Source organism: Xyrauchen texanus, chromosome 4 (assembly GCF_025860055.1).
Source record: "Xyrauchen texanus isolate HMW12.3.18 chromosome 4, RBS_HiC_50CHRs, whole genome shotgun sequence".
NCBI lineage: Eukaryota > Metazoa > Chordata > Actinopteri > Cypriniformes > Catostomidae > Xyrauchen > Xyrauchen texanus.
In genome coordinates, this window is record NC_068279.1 from 46,921,403 (window position 1) to 46,932,948 (window position 11,546).

The 11,546-nt window shown below is 36.7% G+C and overlaps 1 protein-coding gene across 1 annotated transcript; it reads left to right on the forward strand.

Moving 5' to 3' along the window:
- The first annotated feature begins 430 nt into the window (after positions 1-430).
- Positions 431-8,392, forward strand: LOC127638154 (mitochondrial fission 1 protein-like). Its single transcript, XM_052119558.1, has 5 exons — positions 431-503; positions 702-834; positions 3,683-3,759; positions 3,844-3,949; positions 7,325-8,392. The coding sequence occupies exons 1-5, from the start codon at positions 459-461 to the stop codon at positions 7,420-7,422; spliced, it is 459 nt and encodes a 152-aa protein (XP_051975518.1). The 5' UTR covers positions 431-458; the 3' UTR covers positions 7,423-8,392.
- The last annotated feature ends 3,154 nt before the right edge of the window (positions 8,393-11,546 follow it).

Consider the following 11,546-nt stretch of genomic DNA (forward strand, 5'->3'; position numbering starts at 1 on the left):
GATATAAATTGAAAAATGTGCATATGGTGTGTAAATGACCGCCCATGAAATCCACAAATGTGTACATATTAGGATATTTTGCAATAAACGTAAAATATACTGTTTCTATACTTATAAACAACAACCTGAAATCAAAAGATTTATATATTTCCTTAAATACCTTTTAAATTACATCATTCGCAATGCTTCATGGGATTGTAGTTTGTGCCTTCATAAAAGACGGTAAGTACACAGCCTTGTACCTTTGACTTTATGTCAGATTTTGCAATGTTGTGATTCACATCGAAGCTGGTTGGTTTGGTTCGTGGCTTAAAACTCTTTTATGAAGGAGTTTATTAAAAGTCTATGGAAGAAATTAATGGGTAAAATACTCCCGGAACCCAAACGGCTATAAAAGTGGAATTGAAGCCATGTGACTGGGGAGCTTCCGGTGTAAACACATCATAGTTTCCGTCATCATGGAGGCTGTTGTGGGTGACGTTGTTGCTCCAGAGGACCTGGAGGTAATTTGTAGTCTTTTCTCGTATCTATTTGAACCAATTCCCGTGAATTAACATATGTGAAAACGGCTTTGGGTATGTGTGAATGTGCCCCTCCGAACCTCAGTCTTAATGATTCTCATTAATTTGTGTCGCGCTTCATATTTGGCCCAATGATCGTGGGCAGTTTGTCGTCAATTCTGTATTACTTTTGACTTTCAGAAATTTGAAAAGAAATTCAAGGCAGAGTTGGCGAAGAAGTGTGTTTCTAAAGACACTCAGTTCGAGTATGCCTGGTGTCTGATCAGGAGCAAACACCCGGAGGACATCAAGAAGGGAATCGTGCTGCTCGATGGTAACAATAATACACGATTTCAATGAGAAATTTGATCTTTGTTCAGTTGAGTCAGATGTGTGAGATCATTAGAGTGCAAAGATCATTATTGTCTGTCATGTCCTGATTACCACATTTGATTTGCTTGTCAGAAGGTTTACTTGGAGATAGTTAATCCCAAATAAATATTCTGTCATCATTTACTCGCCCTCATGTCATCCCAGATTTGTTTTTCTTCTGCAGAACACAAAGATTTTTATAGGAATATTTCAGCTCTGTAGGTCTATTGAATGCAAGTGAATGGTGACCAGAACTTTTAAGCTCCAAAAAGCACATAATGGCAGCACAAAATTAATCCAGTGGTTTAATCCATGTCTTCAGAAACGATATGATCTGTTTTGAGTGAGAACAGATTTTATCGATTCAAATAACTAAGTTGGTCATGACTGAAACATGAAATTGTATTGTACTTTTTAAAATTAATTAAATATGAATATATATGAACTAATTCTAAGACTAGACTTTGACCCCAGACCTGGAGCTGTTCAAACGTACAGAACACAACAGACCGTAATGAACTTTAGCTTTAAATATGCAATTTGGGTGGCTAACGAATGCATAAACGTGACCAGCTGGATTGTAACAATCATGACATTTAAACATTTGGGTAGGATTTGCATGTATTTTTGTCACATTGTTCTAACCGCTTGAGGTTCGCTTTAATGTTCTCTACTAATGCAGCATATAACCTTGTTATTGTTAATGTTTTAAATCCACATCTGAAGTGTTCCGCTCCATGCAGATTGTAGTCTTGCGTGTCAAAACAAACACCAAAAGTATCAGTGAAGTGATTATTTTGCCTCTAAAGGCCACTCTCATACTGTATAATGACAGCAGACACTTCCCAGCCACTCCAGCTATCGGTGTGGATTATTTAACCGATAGGTCCAGAAATCTGTTATCGGTGCCAATTAATCGGCAAAATTTATATATCAGTCAACCTCTAGTCTCTAGGCATGATCATGATTTCAAGCTCAATTACACTTCATAGTGCTTAATGCATGCACAGAATGCTAGATGGCGCTATGGAAGTATAATAAAGCTTGAAATCATGATAGCCAAGGAGACTGATGTCAAGATGTACAGTAAAAAAGGAATTACATTTTGGTCTGTTCTCCCCTAAAACCAATTGGATCACTTCAGAATAAAACCTTTTTGGTGAACTATTCCTTTAATTGATGTATCTTAATGTACAGATTGAAGTCATTAAAACTATTTTAAATGTAAATATTTGTTTATATTTATAACTTTTTAGACTGCAAATGACTACTTATAAATAGTACATATGACATCAAGCAGTTGTTCTCCATAACTTGCTGATATATTAATCAATATTTAGAATTAAATAAAAAAACAATGGCTAATGATGATTTTTAAAATAATGTTATTACAGTAACTTCACATATTATAATCATGCCAGGATTTGTTCAATGAAAGTTAGCTGTTCAAGGAGTCTACACTGATCAAGGTCTTTTGCTTCCCAATCTCATATGTAAGTGTATTGATGTTGCCAGAACTAATGCATGTTACACTGGTGAAGTACTTGAATAGTGGCTCCTACAATAAATGCATAATATCAGTATGACTTTTAGTGGAGTGCTTTCTCGATTAGAGAACAAAGAGTGCTCTCCACCTTCAGATCCGAGAATTCACGACTCCGTGTGTGAATGCTGTGAATCATTTTTAATACTTGAGAACTTGATATTCTGGCCATAGTACATCAAAATCTATAAACCCATTTGAAAAAGTAGTAATCAGTCAGCGAGAGAATGGGTACAGTTTTATTGTTGCCCTTCGTGTCATTTTGAGCAGTCAAAATGGCTTCCTGTCTGTGATTTTATATTATTTCAATTGCTATCCTGTCACTCGGCTGATTTGGAAGTTGTTTGAGGAGCTACAATTTAATTGCACAACTTCCAACTATATTGCAACTTCAGAGTCGTTATATTTTTATGTCTTGTTTCTGATTATGTTCTTTTGATTCTGGATGACTATGCTTCATTCTTTATCTGTTAGGAAGGACAATGAAGAGGTTAAAATGTTTTTGTTTGTTAAATTCATATGGGACTGCTGAACTTTTGTATAAGGGTGTGACCACAATTAAACATTGGTTTATAGTGAGGATCACAGCCTTGAAGTGGTACATTATGGCATTCACAATAGTACTAGTCAGAGCCGTAACCTCAATATACACTGAGGGGGATATCATAATTGATATCCTTGTTGCTGATATGCTGCAGTCCATTATGTACTGCTGTCTTACTGTCATTCGGTTATGCAGGAAAACATCCTGGTTTTAAACAAAGTGGAAAAAAAAACAAACGAAAGAAAAGATGGCTTAAACAGGCAAATTGTTGTCAATGCAGATACAGTGTTTGTCTTGTCCTTAAACTCAGACTTAAAAACAATATCTAATTATAAAATGTAGAGCCTTTTATTGCATTTAAAGCCTTTTATTCAGAAAATTATTCCAATCAACGCTTTTACTATTTTAAAGAACTAAATGGGACCATTTATATTTGTGACTTCAACACCTGTGACCCCCACCCTCCAAAATGTTTTGTCCCCCCATAATATTTAAGTCATGGTTACGGCCTTGGTACTATTGTTAATCAACATAGATATGAACAGAATGCTTTAAAAAATATTTGCAGGGTAATGCTTTTCTGTTTGCCATAAATATGTGTGGTTAGAAGGCATGAACATCTGCATTCCACTTTGTTCCCCATTATTCTGTATTCTACCTCAATCTTTACAATTCCCATATTTTTTTCTCTTATCTAAATATTGAAAAATTTTCTTTCTCTAGAGCTTATTCATAAGAGCACCAAGGATGACCAGCGGGATTACCTGTTTTACCTCGCTGTTGCAAACTACAAGCTCAAGGTGTTTAAGAAAGCCTTGAATATTTACATCACACACTTGCAGTTGAAATGACTTTCCACACTCATTCTCCATTTTTATTCACAGGAGTATGAGAGAGGTCTGAAATATATCAGGACTTTACTGAAGAACGAACCAGGAAATTCTCAAGCTTTAGAACTAGAAAAGCTTATTGACAAAGCCATGAAGAAAGGTGAGATGAAGCACACATACTGTGCACAGTATTGTAAAGAGATTATTGGAAAGCAGGAGGCAAGAACTGGCTTGATAATATAAATAGTTTCATATAAAACTCAACCAAAAAGACAAACACCCACACAGGTGTCGGACAGCTGCCCGTAACACACTCTGTCACACTGCAGTCTCCAGTCGGTCTTTATCCCTCTCTGAGGCTTGATTAGCCTGATTGGGGCCAGGGCGTGCGGAATCATGACCCGGCCCCACCCTCAGCCCTGCCACATTTCTCCCTCGTTCTCTCAGGCCGAGGAGCCCCCGCTGCGTTCTCGGGGAAAATGAAGGGGTCTCCCCCGACCCTGGCAGCGGCCCTGACCACTCCAGGCGGTTGGCTAGGAGCCCATTCTCCCTTCGTAGTCTGCATCCGTTCGTCTGCTCTCAGGCGGCTGGGCTCCTCCATCCCCCGTCAGATGGCCGCAGCTTCTCCGTTGGGGTGGATGGTAGTGGCGAGGACTCCACTATGGAGCATCTCTCCTCCTTCCCAGGTTTCAGCTCCAATGTAACGGGATTCATGGAAACGAGAAGGCGAGAACCGGCTTGACAATATAAATAATAGTTTAATATAAAACTGAACCAAAAAGACAAACGCGCGCACACACAGGTGTTGGACAGCTGCTGTAAATCTCTCTCTCTCTGTCACGCTGCTGTCTTCTGTTGGCCTTTATCCCTCTGGAGGGCTAATTGGCCTGATTGTGGGCCAGGTGTGCGGAATCATGACTCTGCTCGCCCTCCGCCCTGCCACAAGTATATAAACATCCATTAGTAGTGAGAAACTACACTACCTATGATCCTGAAGAAATAATATACACAAATCAAAGAATCCCCGCCAACAAAGTGCAGTGTTCGTCCACTTTCATAAGCCTTTTCCCACTGCAGGAACTAAAGCCTGGTGCTTTTACTTGGACTTTTTACTATAGTTCCTTTTAGCTGTTTAGAGGGACTTTAGAATAATTTTTAGGTCCTACTCCAGAGTAGATACTACTTTGGGAGAAGAGGGACTGTTGCAACTTGTGATTGGTCAAACACGTATGGCGCACAAAGCAATGAGAAATGCAAAGAGTCGGCAGCCACCATTAGTAAACCGACTGCCTGCCTGCTACTCGAGGATTTTGCTAATTTTTCAATTCCCTTAATGGGAGTAACCAACAAATTCTCGAAAAAGTTGATAAATTGGATGAAGTCCATTTTCAATATGTTTTCCACTGGTTAAAGTTAGGTTGTGCAGAACGACTAACTTTACTGACATTTAAACAAAACATTTGGAGTTGACTAGTCTAAAAAGAAACTAAAGTTCAGAATACAGTCAAAATATTTAGTTTATACGACCCATTTAAAATACTTGATCTATTTCAAATCCAACGCTAAATTCCACTGAAAAAGGGCATTTATCTGCGATTGCTCGCCTTGCATTATGATCATTGTAGCCTACGTTAAATATAGAACATGACACTCATTTACCTTTAGTGACTGCAGGTTTATTTGTTTAAAACTGTTGAATGAGTAGTGCAGAATGTAAACCTAATATCTTGTTCCAAACGGAATTCACAAAGTAAAAATTACTTGACATATTAAAACACTCAGGGCATTGTTGAAAATAACGGGTAAGACAAATCTACGAGAGAAAAAAAAAAATGCACTGAAAAGTTCATGAGGTGCGGTCATGCATTAGCCACTGATCTAATATGACAGTTCTGTTTAGAACGTTAACCAATAGCAGTTACGATGTACAAAAAATGTGCTATAGGATAAAAAAATTATTCTAAACATTACATCCACACAGAATAAAATATATTTTAACTCGTTAAGCAGTTGAATTCGTTGAAAATAGCCGCTTTTATCAGCAGATTAAAAAATGGCCTTCCTTGCCTAGAACAGCTAATTACTCAAAAGCATAATTGTTTTTTTTTAATGAGCAAAATTAACACGTCAATGTGATCTGGTGAAAGATACAACTTAACTCACCGGAGATGATCATCCTGCACTTGAAAAAACCCGCTGTGCGAAAAATAACTTACAAGCATGCAGAGACTTAAAGAAGACTCAAATGTGAAAACATCCATAGGGACTTTCAAACATTTCAGAAATCCGCTTCCCACACCACCACCGAACTGATTTCTATAGCTACTTTGCTGAGTTTGCTTGTCTAGCGAGAGGACATTTTCCTGCACGCCGCGGGTGAGAGAGGGAAGAAATTAAACTTTGTATCTGCTCCAGATATCCTCTTATTAAATAATATCTGTATTATTAATTATATTTCAAATGTGTAACATTAATATGACAGTAATTTAAGTGCTGCTTCTGCAAAAAAATATAAAGCCAAATGTAAATGTTTAAAGTTAAATGGGGAAAAATATTAACCAACTAGTAATTCATGTGTCGACTAGCAGCATCAGAACCATTTTGTCAACTAGTCTCGTCCATCTCTAGTTGAAATGGATTGAGTGCCTCATTTCTACTCTCACTGCAGCTTCAGGGACGCATCCAGTGTAAAGACTGTAACCTGAAGACACGGTGTAAAACAGCCCTAATAAAAGCATAGCTCTGATCCTAGTGTCCTCCATCGGTGGTGGTGGTGGTGGTGGTGTTGTTGCTGTTGAATAGTGCTTGGAAACATATACACAGTATACACTGAGTGACCATTATTAGTTACACATTTACACCTACTTATTCATGCGATTCATCTAATCAGCCAATCGTGTGGCTGCAGTGCATAAAATCATTCAGGTCAAGAGCTTCAGTTAATTAAAAAATAAAACCATCCCATGGTCGAAATCACTGAGCTCATATTTTGTCCCCATTGTAATTAACTGAAGCTCCTGTTATCTGCATGGTTTTATTTGAACAAATGCCTAACTTTTGCAGAGTACTGCATGTACATACAGTGCATCCAGAAAGTATTCACAGCGCTTCACTTTTTCCACAATTCGTTATGTTACAGCCTTATACCAAAATGGATTAAATTCATTATTTTCCTCAAAATTCTACAAACAATACCCCATAATGACAATGTAAAAAGTTGTTTGCAGAATTTTGAGGAAAATAATGAATTTAATCCATTTTGGAATAAGGCTGTAACATAACAAAATGTGGAAAAAGTGAAGCGCTGTGAATACTTTCCGGATGCACTGTATGTATGTATCTATTCAAAATATGTACATGTATGAAGTATCTACTTGTGTAAGTGTAGTCCATTTCTCCATTCTGTATGTATAGTTTCTCAGGTACTGGTCAGGTTATAGTATATCGGTTAAATAGTATAACAGCAGCCGGTTTATGTAGTTTTCACATGCAGCATCAATTTGTATTCAATGTGCTTCTCTCTTATGTCCTCTAGATGGGCTTGTTGGGATGGCGATTGTTGGTGGAATTGGTCTTGGTTTGGCTGGATTGGTGGGTCTGGTTGGTTTAGCTGTGGCTAAGAAATCTGGATAAGAGAATGAGCTGAGACTCCAACATCAGCCTTAAAGGTCTGTCAGTAAAGATGACACTGTCAGTAAACCAATTAACCGTCTGATGCCTTAATTGCTTTTCAAGAGTTCCTCCATATAAATCCAGTGCATTTTAATCTAAATCATAACACACACTTCTAGAATAATGTAAACCAGAGCTGCACCTTTCACATCGCTGTTAAAGAAAGGAACTATTACAATATGCGTTTTTATTTTTCTGTCATACAAAGGGGTACAGGGATTTAATGTTGTAGACCTAAAGACCATAAACATTTAACTGTTTTATCTTATTAATTCTTTGTCCTTGCAAGTGTCCACTCATTGAGTATATGCTGAAAAGTATTTATGCATCAGCACATGTTCATTAAACTACATATTTAAGGTATCATTTGCATTCGGGAGCTTGTTTTAATATATAGTAATTACTGAACGGGTTATATAACCTTAACACCAGATTGCCATGCTGCACCTTTGTATTTATTTTTATTTTTACTTTTATTTGTGTAAAAGTCTGGTTTGTTAGTACCAAGCCAATGTACATGTATTTGTCCTGTTGTGTTTGTATTTAAACCGATTCTAATGCAGTTTAGAAATGCAATGTTAAACCAGAACCGATTATACAGCAGTGAGAATAAAGTTATCCTCGCAGTGATGCCTAGACCAAATCTGTTATGTTAAAGCCTGTCATGTATAAGAGTCAAAATATGTGTAGCCACATATAGGGAACAGAAGACTGTTATTAATAAAAATAAAATCTTGTGTATGGCAGGTTTTGTTTTAGAACACTGGGCACCAAGATTACAGGTGTTTCGCTCTTGCACTAAATCCTAAAGTCAAGAGTTTGTCTCATGGCGAATTCTGTACCAGATTGTTTTCTTTGAGTTTGTCTTTATAACAACAGTGCATATTGCCAACTTAACAAGCACCACAAAATAAAACCCCTTAATGCTCTACATGTTTGTTTTGTGTACTTTATTTTCACTCTCGTCTTCACTCTATTTTTGCATAGTCATAAATGTATATGGAAAGTGGATTCAAATGACAAGAAAGGAGCAAACTGAAGTAGATGCGAGTTGTGCTTGCCCATGCAAACTCACTGCCACAATGCTAACGGCACTGATGTCGTGGGTCGTTGCTAACACATCGTGATGCTTTTGCTAATGTGATTTGAGATGTGCTCCAAGTGTTTATGATATTATGGTGCCTTCTGTATGCAGTAGTTCCCTCCTTTTAATTCAAGTCTATGGGGAGGTTTTTGAATGTTCTTACATTGTATAAAGGTGCCTGGGTTTGTTCCTGGCAGGCAGCAGATGCCCAACCCTGTCCCCATACATAATCCTAGCCATATGGAGCCATATGTAACTGCCAGGAACAAGCTCAAGCACCTTTCTGTCATCGCGGTTCTTTTTATTCATCATGTAAAATTGTAAGGTAAAACTTTTTTTAGGTATTATTCATGTCTGTAGCGTAACTGGTGCAAGACAAGTTATGCAGTAATGCTTAATATTTAGAGTTATGGGAAAAACCAACCCAAGTATGAGCAATATTCATTTAAGCTATTCTTGCCTTCGCAAACACCCCTAGCAAAAAACGACAATGAATTATTCAGACACTAGGGCTGTGTGAATACTGAAATGAGCAACTTGTAAGATTTACTTGTATTATTTTTTCTTATCTTACTGGTATAAAATGAAGTCAAATCTACTTAACATAATTTTGATTAAAGTGAGTAAATCAAACTTAAACATTTTAGTAAATAAAGTATCTTTTAGTTACAATTATGATATACATGGTACATTTAAATGAACTTCTTAAAACATGTCACATTTTGAACTTTCCAAACATGTTAAATCATGCCACATGCCTAATGCATGCTATGTAGCTTTTGAGAAAACATAATCAGAACAAGATATAAAACTGTGCACATAAGATGACAGTGACTATCAACAGATCATTTGTTTGATCATGAACGGGTAATTTTGTGTAGAAAATGAACATCAGACTTCACAAAACGAGTTATCAAACGTAACATCAATATTAACAATAAATACTGTGTAAATATACATGCAAGACCATTCATTATTCAAGGTCTGTGCATGCTAGGAACACCATATTGGTAAAGGTAAGTAAAAAGTACTTATTTTATATACAGTGAGATTTACTCAAATCATCAAATAAACATGACAAGGTTTTCTAATTTAGGACTGATGCATCAATCATAAATAATATTTCATTATAAATAGAGTATTCATTTTTACATTTTTAAATGTAGAATTTACTTCATATTTTCAAGTTCATGCTTTAACTTATTCAAAGTTGAATGTAAATATTTTATGCTATATTTACTTCACCACTAAATCTTTGTGGTTTTTCCAGTGTATTTCTCCCTTTATTTTCTTAAAATATCCCTATAGTTTAATTCTTTATTCAGTGCATTTTCTCTGGTGTGGAGTTGGAAAATAACTGAATGGAAAATATATTCAAGCAGTTGTTGTGTACATCTCTTTCAGAAAACACAGAAACAACCTTAAAATAACCTCATGTATTCCACACAAAGCTGCTCTCCATTTGAAGTCTTTTAACTTGTATTGGTTGTCCTTTGCTTGTGTTTTTCAAATCATGCAGATTTGTGTTTTTCTAGATGTTGTACCTTGGCAACAGTAAAGCAAGAGAAGTGCAGAGGAAGAGCGCTAATGTTGTAAACAATTTAATAGGCGAGGACAGTCACCCAGGAAACGTGTACGTCTTTTCAAGAATGAACCAGAGAGAGGGGGTGAAGTTCCGGCAATCGTCTGCTTTCATTGCTGTGGCTCTGCCAAATCTGCGCTTGAATGTGTGACATCATCGACACTGAGTAGAACTTAAAATGTAGAACTTTGTCATTGTCAGGCAGCTCACACACAACTGGACATGATGCTAGTCCCTAAAGTCAAATTCCCTCATATTCACATTTCTAGATGGCAGATTTTCCAATATCAGATGGATTCAGTGAGTTTGTGAACATCTCATTTTTACTATCATATCTGTCTGCTTCTCATGTGTTGCAATGTTAGTCACGCAGCAAGAGCACAATTTCATTAAGGTTTTAGGGGAGGTTTTTGTTATTTATTTATCTACAGTATCTGGCACTTTCCACAAATATGGTACTCTTTGGTACCCCATGACTATTTTTTGAAAAACATTTACCTGAAAAGAAGGTTGTTTTAAACACGTGTAATGTCTGTATACTCCCATTAAAGGGACAGTTCTCCCAAAAATGAAAATGATCTCATCATTTACTCCTCATGCTGTCCCAGATGTGTATGACTTTCTTTCATCTGCAGAACACAAACGAAGGTTTAAAGAATATCTCAGCTTTGTAGGTCCATACAATGCAACTGAATGGGTGCCAAATATTTTAAGCTCCAAAAAGCACATAAAGCCATCCAGTAGTGTAGTAGTGACTGAAGAGGTGGGCATACTGTGAATTCATCAAGGACCACATTTTAGGTGAACAAACGCAAAATCCTTTGAAAGTTAGGTAGGCATACAGCGTATACCCGCGTATGCCCTAGAATACACTACTGTAGCATCATAAAAGTAATCCATACATCTCCAGTTGATTAATTCATGCATTCTGGAGCAAAACGCTTGGTGTTTATAAGTAATATATTAATTTTTAGAACTTTTTTGTCAACGTGCAATCCATAGCTGGCTGGAAGCTAAAATTGTTAGTAAAAAATAAATTCATTTTTTACTGGATTACTTTTATGATGGCTTTATGTGCTTTTTGCAGTTTAAAAAATTTGGCACCCATTCACTTGCCTGGACCTAGAGAGCTGAAATATTCTTTAAACCTTTGTTTGTGTTTTGCAGAAGAAATAAAGTCATACACATTTGGGAAGGCATGAGGGTGAGTAAATAATGAGATCATTTTCATTTTTGGGTGAACTATCCCTCTAAAATTGCGATTGTGGCATAATCCACCTGAGAGGTCTTGACCTTTCGAATTTATCCTACAATTAATATCATTCAATAATGTCACACTTTTGACATAATCTGCTGAATTGATATTATAGATGTTACCATTGTCAAGTACTGTTTTCAACAAGAAGGCTAGTTATGTTT

Coding starts and splice junctions, on each gene's coding strand:
- LOC127638154 (XM_052119558.1), top strand. CDS start 459: ATGGAGGCTGTTGTGGGTGACGTTGTTGCTCCAGAGGACCTGGAG. Junction 835..3,682: donor GGGAATCGTGCTGCTCGATG/GTAACAATAATA, acceptor TTCTTTCTCTAG/AGCTTATTCATAAGAGCACC. Junction 3,760..3,843: donor TTGCAAACTACAAGCTCAAG/GTGTTTAAGAAA, acceptor TTTTATTCACAG/GAGTATGAGAGAGGTCTGAA.